This window comes from Anser cygnoides, chromosome 7 (assembly GCF_040182565.1).
Source record: "Anser cygnoides isolate HZ-2024a breed goose chromosome 7, Taihu_goose_T2T_genome, whole genome shotgun sequence".
Lineage (NCBI taxonomy): Eukaryota > Metazoa > Chordata > Aves > Anseriformes > Anatidae > Anser > Anser cygnoides.
Genome location: NC_089879.1, coordinates 35431534 through 35449407, shown reverse-complemented (window position 1 = coordinate 35449407; position 17874 = coordinate 35431534). Strand labels below are relative to the sequence as shown.

Here is a 17874-nt window from a genome sequence, read left to right as displayed (position 1 = left end):
TCAAAGAATGATATGGAAGCCATGAAATATCTGTTATTACTGGAAAAGACTATAATATTAGCACTTAAGAAACTAAATGACAAGTGAAGTAACGACAACCTAAAGTTTGTTAATAGTTCTCAGAGAAACCCAAAGGAAACCAAATACTTTATAAATATTTTAAATGCAAAATATGGTAAACAATGTCATTGCTGTTAATATTGCAGTTGTTTATGTTTTTGCTAGAAAATTTAGATTAAACTGCCCAGAGATAAAAGAATAATTATTCATTTGCTTTACATTAGGTAATGCAGAATGAGATCAATGAGTGGAAAAGTACTTATTTTAAGATGAGCCTATGGGAGCTGGAAACAGTAAAAAAATATGATATTTCAAAAAAGGATTTCTTAATCAGCATAGTGTGGACAAAAGTAATATCCAGTATCACATACACCACTTCACATACCACTTACAACATATAAAAGAATAAAGCAAAGCCATGTACAGGCCATGGAAATACTGTCATTAACATTTGCAATATTAGATTTCTGTGTCAAATGTTTTACAGATACTATCACAGGTTTTATAGATATTAATACTGAAAAAAAAGACATAATAATAAGCATTAAATCAAAACCTCAGAAATCGTGGTATGAACTCAGATAACAGAATTGGTTCTCCTTCAAGAAGAAAAAATTGCCCTCAAAGGTTTAGGTAATTGGTGGCCAATTACCTGTAAGCTGATGTAATATATATCATTCCAGATTTACTGCAACACTTATGAATGTAACTTTTGACAGAGAAAATAAAATTCAGCTCAGAGTCAGAATAATCAGATTTCTATTACATGCCCCTCCACATGTTGCAGACCACATTTATAACATTTTTGTTATACAATAATGAATGTTGTGTAAATGCACTGATGGACAAGTTGACAGAAACTTGACTCCAGTATACACTCAGATTCTTAAGATTTGTTGTACAAAAGGTAGAAACGCCTCCTGTCGGTGAATTTGTACTAATTATAATCATGAAATTTCTTCGTTTTGGATGAAGAAAGGTGTCAGTCAGCTGGAAATTTCACAGCTAAATTAATCTTCCAATTACTTGATGGTATTCATATATACAGTCTTTGTCAGAATAGATACCATATAAATATTTATTCTATATTTCCATTTGTCCTGTATCCTATGTAGAGTGGTACTTCCGAACTTATTTACATGAAATTATTATTTTGATAAATACAAATAGCCATAACGAACTGTGATTTCACATCTGCTTTCCACTTTTCCATTTTCAGTAAAACATTGGACTTCTGATTATAGTTGATAGAGTATGAACAAAAAAACTTAATAAAGTACATTTTAAAAAAAATAAAAATTGCACTTCTGGAGGTGGGACACAACACTGTCCCTCCCACCTTCTACTAAATGTTCGGACTTTGATTTGGCAGAGGAAAAACAGGGCAGAAATACAAACCTTTCAGTGCTATGTGAAATGGTGTAATGTGATGGCATGCTAATTATACTCTGAGAAGTTTCAGAAGTATAGGGATACCTATGTGAATTCTGAAAAATAAGTAGGCAAAATTATTGACAGTGCATTCCAGAACTTCTGAATTTGTAGTCAAGGACATACCTGCTTTCTCGTTTTTCCGACTTGTATTCTATGGCTATCATTAAGAGCTTTAGTTTCGCAAACACCAGTCTGCAGAAAGACGACGACAAGAGTCAGTTCTTTTTCATAACCAATATCATGTTTATAGGGATGAATGAAAATTTACACTTGCTAAGATGTTTACCCATTCTTCACTAAGATATACAAAGATCATGTATTAAGGACTTTCTTTTTTGAAAATAATAAACACATTTTTTTCTTAAAAATATAAACTAACAACTCTCTTGAGTTGTCACACGGCTTAGCATAAGGAGCAGCACTATATTACTCAGTCTACTTAAGCAGTAATTACAAAGGTCATGACACAAAACATAAAATTGCATTTGAGTATAGCTGTAGATACGTTAGGAAATTTTTTCAAATCTTTGCCAGAAGTTAGTCATATGCTGATTGCAGTGCACACCCCTTAGAAAGTATGTATAAACATACATTCACTATTAATAAGTCAACATTTGGCAATTCCTGTCACAGAAGAAAAGCATAACTGGAATCTATTTTTGACCAGTATATGGGAAAATACAGGCTGATACTGTAATATATATTTATTAACTGAAGCAAACTTTTCATACTTCTGAAAAGACAACTGACGTGGCATTAAGAGAGCACAGTAGGACCTTACAACCTCTGCTTTCATGTGCTGGCTCTTGCTGTCTCACAGGTGTGTCTACGAAGACTATTTAGCATGTATTCCTTGGTTGGGTGGGGGTGAAGGGGGTGGCCAGCCTTTTTTATTTGAGGGGAGGGAGGGAGAAGGGGAGGGGGTGCAGAGGAGAGTTTATGACAGAGATTGGAGAAAAGTGTCAAAAAAAAGAGATTTCTCTGGCAGAGTCAGATGAAGTCTGATTTTAATCACAGTTAGAAAATGGGATGCTTTATTTAGAATCACGTTTATTAAGAGTCGTAGAGGCTGGCTTGGCCATTACTTGAACTGAGCTCAGGTTTGTGGTGTCTAAAATTTGACATGTTTGCAATGCTGAATAAAATCCCGAGTTTGGGAAAACATTTAACAGCTATGGACTGATCCAGCATCACTGCTTCAGAGAGGCAGAAAATTGAAGTGGGAACATTATGTGTGGATTAAATTTTAACAGTCCAAAAATACAGAAGAGGTACCTCACCCTCTGAGATAAGTTAAAGAGAATGACTCAAAGATAGAAGCAAGAACTTAACAGTGACAGACAGTCCACGATGTCTTGCTCTGTGATAGTCAGTGGCTTAATTTGGAGTCACTCTCAGAGTAGAAACTGCTACTTCTATGAGTACACCCAGAAGAGAAATAATCTGTTCTGGAGCTGTGAGAGAATGCAGACAAATAGTGAGCGTTGCCTACTTGCCTAACTTAGTTCTTTGACATGAAAGTGTAGTCTATGACTTCTCTGATTAGCTCCCCAAACATGGCCTATTATAAAAACATACAAAAAATATCATGACTTACATGGGAATATATGCCATGGTTGTAAAACATGCAACAATACACTGTACAAATGAAGAGCAAATAAAATCTTTACAATTTTGCCTTTTCTTAAAATGGAAGAGAAAATACAACTGTGCTAAACTGTTGTATTTTGGTGGCCATAGTAGGTATCACTGCACCCCTACACATACAAATCTGTCATCTACAGAATGATTCTAGTACAAATTTAAAGATTTTCAGTCTCTAGAATTAAAGTTGTAGCATGTCTTATGCTATGGTTATACACTATATGCTTAAAATACTCCCTTTGCCTTACAGAATATTTTTTTCAGACATACATTTCTCTTGGTAAATACAGTTTGCAACCAGTTCCATAAAGCTCTGGATGCCACGCTGCTTGCATGACTCCACTACATCTGCTTCAATTAATGAACAGTTTCCTTGGAATGGGACATAAGCCAAGACAGTGATGCTGACAAACACTATTCAAAGAATGGAAATCATTAGAAGAAACAATAGGACAAGTAAATAACTCAGCTTAAATCAATTGCTGGTTAATTTGTTCAACACTGAAAACATTTACGCTTTCATTTACAATCACTGAATTCCAAATCTCTTTTGAAAATGGGCATTATAATGTTTGGAATACTTCCATGCTGTGATTGCTTTAATGTTTATTTTATTGGCTCCCATCTGATGTAGGAACAACATTAGGACTGTAGCAGAGTGAGAAGGTCTCCTACAGAAACCTTTGGTTTCACTTGAGAGCAGGCAAACAATTATGTCTATTAATATGTATTTCTACTTACTCACAAACTGCAGGGAAAGACAAACCCACAAAGGCACTAGACAGATATTCTGTATACATTTCATTTGCAACTCCTTCCAGATAGTATTTCTGCCACGTATCCTCCTCAATCTAAAAAAAGAGAGAGAGAGAGAGAGAGAGAGAGAGAGAGAAACACAGACATAGAGTTTTGAGTAAATTAAAAAAAAAATAAATCTTTAAAATTAATTAAAAACTTCTTAAACATGTATCTTTTTTTTAACAAATAAGTTAACTGACCACTCAAATGTTATGGCATTTATTTTATTTTATTTTTTAAACCAAGAAAAAAAAAGAGTTTATAAAGACAGTAAATCCTATGTAAAATAAAACACTCAATTCTTGGCAGGCACATTCAGTATGACATGAAATAAGGTGGTGGAGAGCTTAAGGAGAAAAAGCTACTCAATTTTCTGTTTTTGAAAATTCTCTAGTGAAATAGCTGCACTATATTGTTACTGAGTCTCAATGTTTGTTTTCATGTTTTTTGGAAGTTTGTCAACACTCAAAAAGCATCATTTAAAATTCTAAATAATTGTTCATTAACAAGGTAATATGAGAAGCAGATATACTCAAATGGTTTCAGTGTCTAATATAAGACTATATATGTAGCAGAGTAGTCAGAAATGGAAGTAACGAGAGAAACTGAGATATCAGAGAGTCTCTTTTTCTGAAATAAGTTATGTGATCTTAGAGATCATGAAAATATTTATGTTTACTTTGTGTCTAAAAGCTGTAGATCGTTCTTTGCAATGAACATGAGGAAACATTTAGTTCCACTGCTTAGGTAGCCCCATTATGGTCTTCATCTTACAGAGCAGAAAGTGAAATGATACTGATTTTAGATATAGAGGCCAAAAAAAATATAAATTGATACAGTGAGAAAGTATTCATTCGTTTATTTTAACTCTTGGTAGAAACTTGCAAAGCTACCTCAAAGGTTGAAATACTAAATACCAACTGATCTGAGGACTTCGATAACTCTCTCTATTATTTCACAAATTGTCTTTGTCCAACATCTGCAGCTTTTCCCAAGCTCTGCCCACACTGCGCAAACAGGCAACAATACCAAACCAATCCTGCAGGAAACAGAACTGTAGCGAGACCAAATGAGGTGGCAAAAAGATGCTTCAGGAACATCCATCCTTCCAAACTGGTGCAGGTAAGGCTCAAGCGCTTTAAGCTACACTGCCTATCTTGCTTATCTGAAGTCCCAGAGCCAGTGTAACTGCAAACAGCTAAAACTGAGCCTTTTTTTTTCCACTACGTAGGGAACTCTCAGCACGTCAGAATCTTTATCAAAGAATTCATTTCAATAAGATAAACAACTTGTTACTGCTTCAAAACTTTGTGCAGCTACATTACTGCCCACCATGTCAAATTCCTTGGATAATATCCAGCCAACGATTTTTATGGTATGGAAGGCCTTATGGCAGAAAACCATAGGTTTGCATATTCTTTATGGTAAAACCATTACAGTATATTAGGAGAAGTCTGGGTTTTGTTATGAATATATATTACAAATATCAATATAAATGTACATCTCTGTCAGTATTCAAGCAAAGAAATTAAGACGTGATGTAAGTGAGTAGGGTAACAGCATCCAAATGGATTTTTCAGGCATTAAGCAATAAATCAAATCAAGAAAAGAATCTTTAAGCAACAATTAATCTTTGTCTGCTCTGTCAGACTACAGCTGTTTTAAAACAACATTAAAGCAAGAGGTTCTTGCATTACATACAGGGCTTAACTGAAGTATCTCCACCTAAGTTCAAAAAAGGATAAAAATTTAGGGTGGAAAAAATTAAAGCACATACTCTGATCGCCAGACAGTTCAGAACTGTGACCGACAACATAACATATGCAGCATCCAGTAACTGGCTTTCTGGCTCTTAAATTGAAAAACAAACTCATACCTACATAAATGTTATTCAAGATTTTTTTTCCAGGTATTAATCTTATTTTTCATTTAACTAGCTTATTTATACCGTTGCTTAATAAGTTTTATTTCTTATTATTTTAATATAAATTATGCTTCTAAACCAAGGTAAAAGCAAAGGAAAATGGTAACTGTGTAACAATTTATAAAGTAAGAAGCTAATATTTTTTCATTTCAAATTAAATGTTTAGGAACTGGAAAAATATTATTTTTGCTTTTAAAATCTTGTATAATTTAGGAAAAAAATATATGAGCACAAGTTGTAAATGTAATCTGCATTTTAAAAACAAAAACTTTAAATGGTAACTGAGATCTCTTCATTCCTTAGAAGTCCAAAACCAGATGTTTCTTGTTCCTTTGTATACTGTCCTGGTTTTGGCTAGGATAGAGTCAATTTTCTTCCTAGTAACTGGTATGGTACTTCATTTTGGATTTAGGATGGTAATAATATTGATAACATCCCAATGTTATAGCTGTTACAGAGAAGTACTTACACTAAGCCAAGGACTTTCCTGCCAGCAAGGAGGATGGGGATGCGTAAGGAGCTGGGAGGGAACAAAACCAGGACAGATGACCCAAGCTTGTAAAACGGATGTGACACTATGCTCAGCAATAAAAATGGAAGAGTTGGCCAGGGGTCTGCCATTGCAGCATCAGTCAGCTGGTGGTGAGCAATTGGGTGTGCATCATTTATTTTGTGCGTTCTTTTCTTTTTATTTTCTTGTTTTTCCTCTCTTTTGTTTATTGAACTGTCCTTATCTCAACCCATGAATTTTAATACCCAACCCCCAACACTCCGATTCTCCTCCATCCTGGTGCGAGGGGAAGGGAGTAAGCAAATGGCTGTGAGGTGCTCAGATGCCTGCCAGGTTAAATCACGACACACATTTGAATTTTTAAAAGGCTATACTGCCATGTACCATATTCTTACTTTTGTCCCAAATCATGAAACTCAAAAAACCCATAAAATCAGAAATATATAGAAACACAGTGACGTTCCTTTTCTTACCGCTTTCTTTATCTTTCTTATCAGGAAAGCTGCCTTCATCCTGACTCCCCGCATTGCCTGTGAGTTCTGTAAGTCTGCACTTGAATTTGCCTCTTTCTATTCTCCACCATTCATTACCTGACATCACAAGCAATTCCAACTGAACTGTTACTCTAGGCTAATGTCCCATATATCCTTCTATTTCCCTCTTAACTACTTTATCCAAACTGAAGTCTCAGCTTTCCTGACATTTAGTTGTGCAGGTATAGCCTCCAACTCAAAGGTTAGTTCTTACCTTACCACCCCATTGGCAATGTTACTACCTCTTCTTTTAACCAGTATTGAACCACACCAGCACACAGCATTGTGCCTATCTTTCAAGCTAATAAAGCGGGTATTTTCTTTGCCTTCTTCAACCCAGTCACTATATGCTTAGACCATACAAACCTTGTTTTCCCATATATCAGTATAATCTGTGAAAAAATGCCTAAAGTGTGTTAGGAAAAAAAAAATCACCTTTAAAAGCCATATAAGACAGTAGGACCAATTCATTGTCCTAGCATTTTGTGGCTATCCAGTACCACAAGTGTGAGAGATACAGTAGTCATTCATGTTAAGCTCACTGACTAAAATCAGGATGATATTACCAGGAAATAAAGCAACAGTCCCATTGAAAGGATTCAGAAAAGGAATTACATTTGAGCCTCTGGGGATGCAAAAGCACATGTCAGGAGTGTAGAGTCCTAGCAGCATAAATAAGACCTACAACTGTGCTGTCTAACTTGAAGATCCATTTTCATACCATGTCCACACACAGCTTGTACTGAAATGCTATAATTATGATGAGCTTTTTAAAATTTTACAACTTAAAAGCATCTCTTCCCTGATCCACAGCCCATTTAAACCACTTGAACCAATCTCTACTGATTGTGAAATGCTTAGGATCATTGTCCGAACAGCACAAAGTAAAAGGAAACTGAATTGTGTTTGACATGGTCATTCAGGTGAGGGAAATAAAATTAAGATATTATTATATATTATGTCATTACACAAAGTTTATTAGATTGGTATATTGTATTATTAAATATTATTACACTTATAATTTTATGTATTATTTTAGATTATATTTTTCATTGGAATTTAGTGTGACATAAATCTCTGTTGCAGAATTTTCCAGTATTAAAAAAAAATAAAACACTGCAACAGGTATTTTACCAGGACTTGTACCGTATTTTATGTATCTTTTATCCTACAGACTTGGTACTAATTTGGGATTCACCAATCATTTCCTAATGCTAAACTATTCAAAAGGCAAACTTTCAAAGGAACGTTCTAAAGAACAGAAGAATTACAAACTTTTTAATAACCCAGTAAAATATCAGTTAGAAAGAAATTATTTTTTTTAAAATTTCTTCTCCTGCTGACAGGCTGCCAGGTAATGAGTTACTTCGGTTCTGGAAAAGTAAACAAACAACTGCAAGAATAAATTACAATATGAAGATGATCTAAATCGTACACTCCCTGACAAGTGGGCTGCAAACAATCAAAAGAAATTTCTTCCATAGAAATTGTTTCACCATTCGGAGACCATGTGGGATGCTAAAAGGGATTTGCATTGTGTTATTCTCCACCACACACAGAGAAGTCATATCACATTTTTTATAACCCTTTTATTTATGTGAAGCTTGCAAACGTTGCTGATCAGAAGTTCTTTATATATGGAAAACAGATAAAGTGCTGACTGGATAAAAAACAGAGTAACGACAGTTAGAACATGTTTGTGACAAGCTCTATTTTGTGGCTTTTTCTTAGATTGACACCACCTGGGGTTGGAAAAAATATACAAGGAGAAAAAAGATAAGCATAAAGATAGCATAAGGAAAACCAGAGTAAGGTAGTTTTCTACTCCATTTCTCCTTTCTACTTTCTTTTCTGGCTTTCTTTTCTTTAAGCCACTAGGCTTGATTTGGAGGAAGGAGCTGCAGGCAGGTCTGAAATTCAGCTAACAGCTCATCATTAGTTAAGAATTCAAGAAAGGACTGAAAAAAAAACTTATTTACATAGTAGTGATCAAGATTCATAGGTATTGGTTAGTGTTAAATTTACCTTCATGTAGTGACTGGAATGTTGAAGATATGTTCTGTTAGGATACTATGAAATGTTGATTAATGATATATGGGATGTTATAAAAGATTATTAAAATATAATGGAGAGAAGATGATCTTTGCATTTTGTCTGCACCTGACCTATGACTTTTTCCCTGTAACTTCAAAGAGATAGATGGTCACCTGCCTGGTATTTTGTGAAAGGCAGTACCTGCTGGTCTGCTAGAAATGAAACAATGATTAATAACCTCCAGCGTTCAATATTTAATTTCTAATTCCTTGAGTCATGCAGCCACCCTGCATTTTAAGTAAGGGCTCCACAAGAAAACACACTCAGTTTCTCCCATAATCCATATCAGCAAGGTACTGATTCTAAAACATTTACAATGACAAAGAAGTATCCTGATACTCCTGAAGTATTAGGAGTTACCGTACTCTTGACTAATTTAGGGCTTTCTGATACTTTGTAGTAGCTATTAACCTCATATACTGTATCCTTAAATAAATTTGCTTATTCAAAATGTGCATCTATTTTATTTTAAAAATAACTTGAATGATTGTAATCCATTCATTTTTTTTTGATTTAGTGATACTCATCTTTTACTTATCTACTCATTAATAATTTGTCAAAATTTAACCATTAATGTGCAGATGAAAAAATCTGTCCCATATACACTTACAAAACAGATGTTTTTCATGTCAGTCAGCTAACAACAATGGAGAATAATAAAATGTTTTGCTGTGTTCAGCAAAAAGAGCTGAATTTGAGGTGAATATGGTCAAGATTCTACTAATCAAGGTTACCATAAATCTCAGTCAGTAAAACTATGAAAATTACTATGGTTAGTTAAAATTATATCTTGTATTTAGCCTAGCTGAAAATGTCACCAGTGAAGAGAACAACCTTGATTTTAAACTACAAAACTTTCAATTCTATGGTAACCCATTTCACGCTGATCTTTAATATTTTCCCTTCTTTCTTTTTTAATTTCTTGCATGTTATTTCCATTTTATTTTATTCATTTAATTTTATTACGATAGGCCCCTACAGATCTTATATAAGGTAAAACTGTTAGTCCCACATTTTGAGGGTGAGGAGAAGAGAAGCAGAAGCTTCTAGTTCAGGAAAAACACAGAGGTTTTTTTAAAATTTTTTTTTTACTTGATCACTGAATGAAAAAGTATGCTTTGAAAAAGTACTTCTAAAACACCGAAGCCTAAATGTTTTCAACCTTGAGCATATAAAATTATAACTACATGAGGACAGAAAAAAAAAGTCAGACATGCTTTAAGAATGCCCATTCATGTTTCATATACAGCTCTTGATGTTCCCTAGATTTTGACTATAAACAAAGGCAATAGGCAGTTCCTATAACCACAGATGCCACTTACCTCTGCAGATTGATAGGAAGAAAATATTATTATTATTAATCAGGTACTTAACTCTACTGTTAATTGTTGGTAATTCGGTTATTTAATATATCCGTTTTGGTTTTGGCAAGTCATTCTTATATGCTTTGTGCATTTATATCTCAGATCTCTGGAGTTCAACAAATCTCAGGAAATTTTCTTCAGTCTACTCTATATTGAAAGTACAGAAGAATGTTCTCAGGGGGATTTTAAAATTAAAATCTACCATACTGCGTGCCACGTATAAAAAGCTTTCCTTTGTGTTGCACTGTTTCTACAGAGGATAATCACACTCTTGGGGTAAGATCTGCTCCTCTCTGCCACTCAATAAATTACTCAGAATGGAGTAAGGCAAAGGACTGTTGTCCAAATCCTCAGTCTGAGTTGAATAAGACATGAACTCACTTCTCTTTCCATGGATATTGCTCCTAGCACATTTCAGAAACATCCCTCCAGAAGTATGTCAGTGATGCATCAGCGCAATGAGGACACTCTTATTTTTTGTAGCCAAAACACTATAGAGACAACTTAATCTACCTCTCTACTATAGCTTCATATGTTCTAAATAAATTCTCTTTCAATTTCCTCTTTATTTGCTCTAGAATTTGTACTCTCTTGTCCACCTAAGCCTATTTACCAATGTTCTAGAAAAAGGAAAATAATATTTATTTTACATATTCTTTATAAAGGTTATATGCTTTAGCCAAATGGATACAATTTGTGTGTGAATTTTCAGATGAGGTGACTTGGGCTTTTTAAAGGAATTTGTCCTCTAGTCTCCCCATGCATATTTTCCAAAGATTTATTAAGAAGGTGGATGGGAAATCTGCTTAACCTCAAGCTATCTTAAATTTATGGCTTGTTTTTGGGCTGGGAGAACCAGAGGACCAGGCTCCACTACATTTCTTCATTTCTTATGAATCTGACTTTCTAAGAACCAGCAGTGTTTTTTCTGTCAAGAAGCTACAATAAAACACAGCTAGAAGAAGCAAAAATGGTCAAAGATAGGTTAACTGAAGAAAAAAGATGATTTTTCCTTGGTAACTAGATGAAATGATAAAACTTCTGCAGTGACGCAGATGACAGACAGATTATAAAAGCTACAATGATCTTTGTTCCTCTCTGCACCATTAAAAGACCAAACTTTGAGGTCTATAGGAGAGAAGTCCTTTTGAAATGTAGCTTTACATTTCCATAACAACTACAATCAGGCAACCTTCTTTAATGAGTAGTAGTATAACATACTCCTTTAACATATTCAGCATGAACTAGATAGCTAAACACAAAAGGAAAATCCACCTGAACAAGGAGGGAGAAGTGATGTTTCATTTACTCTTCAGGAACAGACATTTTAAGAGAAATTCAGTTTGTAAATCACTAGCAGTTTTGTCACTTGATATGAAGAAACTATTTCAACCGTAGAAGAAGAATATTTGCAACAGAGATGACGTGTTTGTTTTCAACTCCTAACTGGAACTGAATGAAGACAAAATAATTAAATAATTGATCAAGAGCAATTCTATTCCCAATCTCGCTCTTTTTTTTAATATAATTTAAATATGGACCCCCTACTTTACTTATGCAAATATTGTACACCTCAAGCATATTACCAAGCAATGACAAAAGACAGACACTTCTACATCCCTTTCCTTTCCTTACAGAAAAGGAACATTCTTCTGTTTGGAAGACATTCATCTGCATGATCCTAAGTAGCAGGCTTAGCAGGTCATTCTGTTATTTTTACTCCTGAAGTTAAGTAACTAACATACTTCAAGCAGATACTGCAGCAACATCAGTAAATGTAACATTCTAGAAAGATAACAAGATAGTACAATTAGTGATTTATGATGCAACAACAAGGAAACATTCATGATCATTGACTGACAGCCACACTATAGCATATACTATATTCTTTTGATTTTGATGTTGAATCATAGCAAAATGTTATCACAGGATGCTATGTTGGTTCAAATAGTAAGAATTCATTTCTCTCTTCAGGGACCTTACAAACTCAAGAGCAAATTCTAACAAATAGTGACAAAAATTTAAGCTATTCCAAACAAAGCTAGGTAAAGAGCATTTATCTCTTTGTGTTGGATCTCACACAAAATGTGTCATAAAGTGATCTGAACCTACATCTCTCACATTCTACTCTAGTACTCCCTCCTCTGCTCTCCTCTATCTGTATATAGGCACAATGTTGTTACCAGCAAATACATTTACATAATATTATCATTTACCAGTGAGACAGAGAGATCAAAAAATGATGTACATCTCACAAATACAACCATTAGTATTGTCAGGAAACCTTAACACACCCAGCCCTACCCCCTGTCAGGATAATTATCAGCAGCTCTGTAGCCCCAACTGACCTACTAAAGCATTTGCTTCTCATTGTAATGACATAGTTACATGTAAGAAATTGAGTGTATCTGAAGCTGACAATGCTATATAATCTTCTCTGTCAAAATTTAGGTCTCATTATCAAGACAGAGAACTAAGACTAGAATTGTAGTATGACTTGGGATATTATACTATACTTTGCATTAAGCAAGGAAAAGCAGGGAGAGGATGATGGAATGTCTTTATAAATATTAAGGAAGTGACAAAATGAAAATTCCTTTATAGCACAATTAAAATAGCTGTAAAGCCTGCCACCTGGCATCGAATAAGCTCAGCTCATCACCATCCAGGGAAGAGCAAAAGGCAGCACAAATGCTTCAAGACTAATTTCAGATGTTTAGAAGAACACTGTCCATTATACATTTTGAAATACGTTTTATTTGGTAAGCAACCCTATTTTATTGGATAAAAAGAAAAAAATAAAGTGCTGTAGAAACCACGTGAAAGTTGTCAACTATTTACTTTTTAAAATACATATAAAACTTGCTTTTCAAAGATGCCCAGAAGGTCATGTGGAGAAATGTTTTACCAGAACTGCCTAGAAAGTAACTTCTTCACTGGAGCAATTCATCTGAGCCCTCGCTAAGCTGTTTTCTTCTACATACATCTAACACAGGGACTCCTGCTAGCACCTAGGCTCACAATGCTTCCAGGGCTTCCTGATAATTTTGTAATTCTCTTCTCCACCACATTTTTTTTTCTAGCTACATACATGGAAATAAAGAGGAAGTGCAAACATAATATTTTTGACTGGTGGCTGAAAAATAACTTCTCCAATGTATTTTTAACATTTCCTCATCCTCACTCATAATGCCCTTTCAGTCTACGCAAATTGCTTGTGTGAATGTCTGGCTTCATTGTACCTTTAGACACAGAAACCAAAATCTGACAGATAAGTGTCAGATAATTGGCTCAAAGAAGCTCATAAATTCCTAGCAAAGATTTAAGCTTCCCAGATTTAGTCTTATAATCAAATTTCCTTAAGCATCATTACGTGTTAACTATCTTTTTATTTGATTCTATCATTTTCCTAAGTCAAGGTACTCTGTTTATTACACAGCCTCCTTAGGAGCCTCACACTACGAGAAGTTTCATTTTTCACCTATTTACAAGTTCTCCTTTATTAGAGGAAACTCACTGAACAAACCCTAGTCTCATACTTTAAAACTGCCCAAGACTGCCTAGGTGGCCAAAAATAAATAGAAAGCCAGTTGATGTGTTCCATCAGTGTGATGTACACCCGTCTGATGTAAATCTGCATGGCTTCATTATGTCCATCTATCAGCCTGCACTAGAATAGAATGTATTGAGAGAAGCGGGCATCACATACGTGTGGGTGTGAGCAACAGATGCCAAAAGAGCCCACAGAACATTCCTGCTCTCAAAATAGCTTAGAAGAGAACTGAGACTGCTCTAGATCATTTTTCAATTCTGGAATGATGCCTACTGTCTTACCAACAGAGCAAAGACAAAACTAATTCATTTTGTGGACTTGTGTTACACTCAAGGACCACATTCCATACTTTATTAATTTATGCAACAATATTAACTCATGTTGGATTACATGATTGCAGACACGGACAAAATTTGACCACCTCTGCTTTTTATTCTATTTACTTACTTTTTGCAATGTTTTTCATATGGGTAGACTTCCGGTATGCATTTGCTAATCCAAACAATACTGAAAATGCACTACAGTACAGTATTTCAATCTTTTGCTGGGACTACGCAAGCAGTAAGTCCTGATTTCTTTATTAATACAACGATAGCACTTTCTGCTATAAAAAGAACAGACTATTGAAATACAGTTTACAGGTGTAAAGCTTTTGGCTTTTTTTCTCCCCTCAACATGATTTGTTGGACAGTCTTTCTTCCTTTATAAACCCTTTTTGTTACAACTGTGTATCACATACTCTTTTTGAGCTGATTTTCTTTTTATCCAGTTGGTGCCAAAAGGAGCATAAAAGATTCCATGTGAGATTACATGTCTAAAACCAAAAAGAAAATATTAGACACGAATATAATATTTTGAGGTTTCTTAGTTTGTTTTACCTTTAATACTAGGCAGACTGTTTACACAAATCATTTTGTTGTAAAGTAACATATAATGAGTTAAATGCGTGCAATGTCACCATCAATCATGTTCATTTTTGTTTGACTGCCCAAGCATTTATGGCACATTAAATGACTTTCTGATCACATTATGAAGAAGGAGGAACAAACACACATTTCAAACTTTTTTTTTTTTTTTTGAGAGAAATTTCAGTAAATATCCCTGGCAATCTCCTATCTTGTGTGAGACTCTACTAACGTTTGCTCAAGGAATTTATGAAGGTCTGACAGCACTTAAATTCAGTGCTCTAAATGAAAAAGACTGGAAGTCCTTTTAGGGAATGTACATCTTTCTTTAAATAGAATCCTCCTTAACAATTCCAATTAACAAAGCTGCTCTTCTACCATACTCTCTCTAATCACAACCATCACTTAGTAACAGCTTTCTCTTTCAAACACAGCTTTTGGAATGAGATAGTTTGCAGAAAGAATATCTTTTCAGTTAAATAAAGAAAGAAACCTTTTGCTACCACCAACTGAGTTGAATTATCACGGAAAGGAGTATATTCTCAGTTCTTCTATATTTTACTTTAGATTTTAACACTCAGAGTTCTTTGAAAATGATTACATTCATTTAACTTACGTGGATCACTCATTCTTAGTTAAACAGCAACATTTTTAACCAATACTAGCAGAGTCTTGCATTCTATCAATGCAGTATTTGACAGCATTCTGTTAGTGCCACCTGAAGTAACACAATTTAAGGTATGTCTGCACGCTACTCTGTTTATAACTATATATAATCACAGATACAAGAACAAAACTGACAGTGATACCTTCCTCTAAATCAAATTTGTTGTTATTTTTATGTTTATTCTGTACATATAGAAGCAATCACAATCAATAAAATGCAGACTGTCTTAACTCATTTAGATCCCATTACAGGATTGGGACGGTTTCTACCTCAGCAAAGGGGCAAAGTGCTTTGCAAAACTGAGCATTCAGCTTAAAATTGTTCATCAGTGAAACAGTCATGTTTCATGACATGGAAATTATTATAAGAATATCTTATAAAATAATATAGGGTTGAAGATGGGTAAGATACTGGTGTAAGTGGTCAAAGACATTTTCTGGAAAGATGTTACCTTTAACTTTGCATTTTTTGACTTGTATAAATATTTTAAGTACAAATCCAGACCATAAGTGTTTGTCTCTGGCACAATTCCCCAAAGCCAGACACTTTCTGAATCTCTCTCTCTTTTTTTTTTTTTTTTTTTTTCCTCACTGCAAGTTGAATTTCGACATTAAAGTAACTTGCATTAAGGCTGGGGCTTCTGAAGATATATACTGGATTTTCTTGGAGATAAATCATCACTTCTGATTTTGGAAGACAGAAGCTGAACAAAAGTTTTTGACCTACTTCTGACATCAAGAGCAAGTTCACAGAAAACTTTGCCACATTAATTTGAATATATTCGTTTGACTACTACAAATTTTTGAGACTCCTGAGAGTGAATGGTCTGCAAAAAGAATGAAGTTCACAAAAAAACTGAATTTTCTTCAGGATATAAGTAGAAAGAATTAATATCTGAGTGACTATATGCTGATGAATCATGGACAGTTTTCAAGTTTGGCTTTACTGAAGTAAAACAGCTTTTTTACTTGAACATGAATAAAGATGCAAGCAGCCTAACTGCAGACAATAAACTGCAAAGCCCAGATTTATTTCCATACTGAAAATGGGCATTTTTTGACAGTATGTAGTAGACACAAGAATCTGCGGTCTCCATTACAAGGAGGATTCCAAAGAACACCTTAATAAGAATTTCAGGACTTCCTGAGAAGTGAATAAAGACTCACTACTCTACAATGAAATGCGCACCTCTGTGGAACAGTCCTGGCTTTCTCACCTGATAACATTAGGCTTTATGTTGGTATTTCTTTGTTGGTGTTTTTGTTTGTTTGTTTTGCTTTGTGTTTTTTTTGTTGTTGTTTTTTGTTTGTTTTCCTTGCTAACTAGCACAATGGACTTGAAATGTCCTTCCTTGTACTCCAGTGTTTCCTGTCCTATTAATAACAATCAAGGGATTGGAAACTGTGCATCCTTGATATTTGGAATTACTGTCCCAGACGGGAAGGAAGCATGAGAGAAGCATTGACTGCTTCAATCAAGGCCTTGGTCCAGTTGCCATAGAAGTCTGCATTAACTGCATTAAAATTTTGCCATTTAAGTTTGAAAAAGCTCTTTTACTGAGAGGAAACACAAATGAAGTTGTAGGAAGTTTAGGCTTTGGTTCCAATACATTTCTTATTTACTCTCACAGTCAAAGGTCCACTATCCACTTGATGTAAAAGAACAAAATGATCAGTCCTTTCTTCTGGGCACTTTTTTTTTGCCATATGGGACATATACAAACCACATTTTTGTTTTAGCAGAAGGGACTTTCCTCACAGATAAACACATGGTTTGTTTAAAGCAGAGCAAAACACAAAACACCAGAAATATCCCCCCTGAAATGGATGATACTTTGATCAATTTTTTAATGCCAAACTTTCCAAATAAAAACAAAAACATAACTTTGACAGAACCTGACAGTTTTCCCAATTTGCAGCAGGGATCTTTTGCATGCAAGTGTGTGCTGTTTTCTTTGTTTGTTTGCTTTTTTTTTTTTTTTTTTACAAAAGTTGTTAATGTGTTCCTGTCTGTTGCATATTTCAGCCATTTTCTCTATACAACTTTCTGACAAACTGAATTGCAGACTAAAACATTCTAATGAGACAAGGCATTACCTTTATGAACGATCTCATAGAGAAGAGGTTGGCTAACATTGTTGAAAGGCCAGGTGCCAGGCAGCTCTGGGCTATGAAACCCAGCTTGAGCTCAGCGAGACAGATTGCATCATCCCCTTCTTTCCAGTTCCAGCTTGGGATATTTAGTAGATGGGCCTGAAGAAATTAAAATAAAATGAAACAAATAAAATAAAATAAAAATAAACTCCACAGGTGAAGAGGCAGAAATACTTCTGTAAATACAGTACAGTAATGAAGGAGATAGAAGTGAATGACTTTGTTACTGGCTTT

At 34.6% G+C, this 17874-nt stretch overlaps 1 protein-coding gene and 1 long non-coding RNA gene across 33 annotated transcripts in view; one reads left to right on the top strand and one right to left on the bottom strand.

Annotated features, from left to right (window-relative positions):
- Positions 1-17874, bottom strand: part of KCNMA1 (potassium calcium-activated channel subfamily M alpha 1) — a 475240-nt gene that overhangs the window by 120110 nt on the left and 337256 nt on the right. For all 30 annotated transcript variants that reach the window (XM_067000555.1, XM_067000548.1, XM_067000549.1 and 27 more), the window contains 3 exons: positions 17584-17739; positions 3880-3989; positions 1618-1686 (listed from right to left, as the gene is read on the bottom strand). In XM_067000555.1, the coding sequence (XP_066856656.1) occupies positions 1618-1686; positions 3880-3989; positions 17584-17739 (335 nt within the window). The remainder of the gene's footprint in view (positions 1-1617; positions 1687-3879; positions 3990-17583; positions 17740-17874) is intronic.
- LOC136791242 (uncharacterized) lies at positions 2134-17590 on the top strand. Of its 3 annotated transcripts, none has more exons than XR_010832836.1 (5): positions 2134-2314; positions 4922-5058; positions 6309-6502; positions 6869-6912; positions 16085-17590. It is a non-coding gene; the product is annotated as an uncharacterized lncRNA (long non-coding RNA). The 3 variants fall into 3 exon arrangements; XR_010832835.1 differs by having other exon boundaries at positions 6309-6514; XR_010832834.1 differs by lacking the exon at positions 16085-17590 and having other exon boundaries at positions 6309-6514; positions 6869-11816.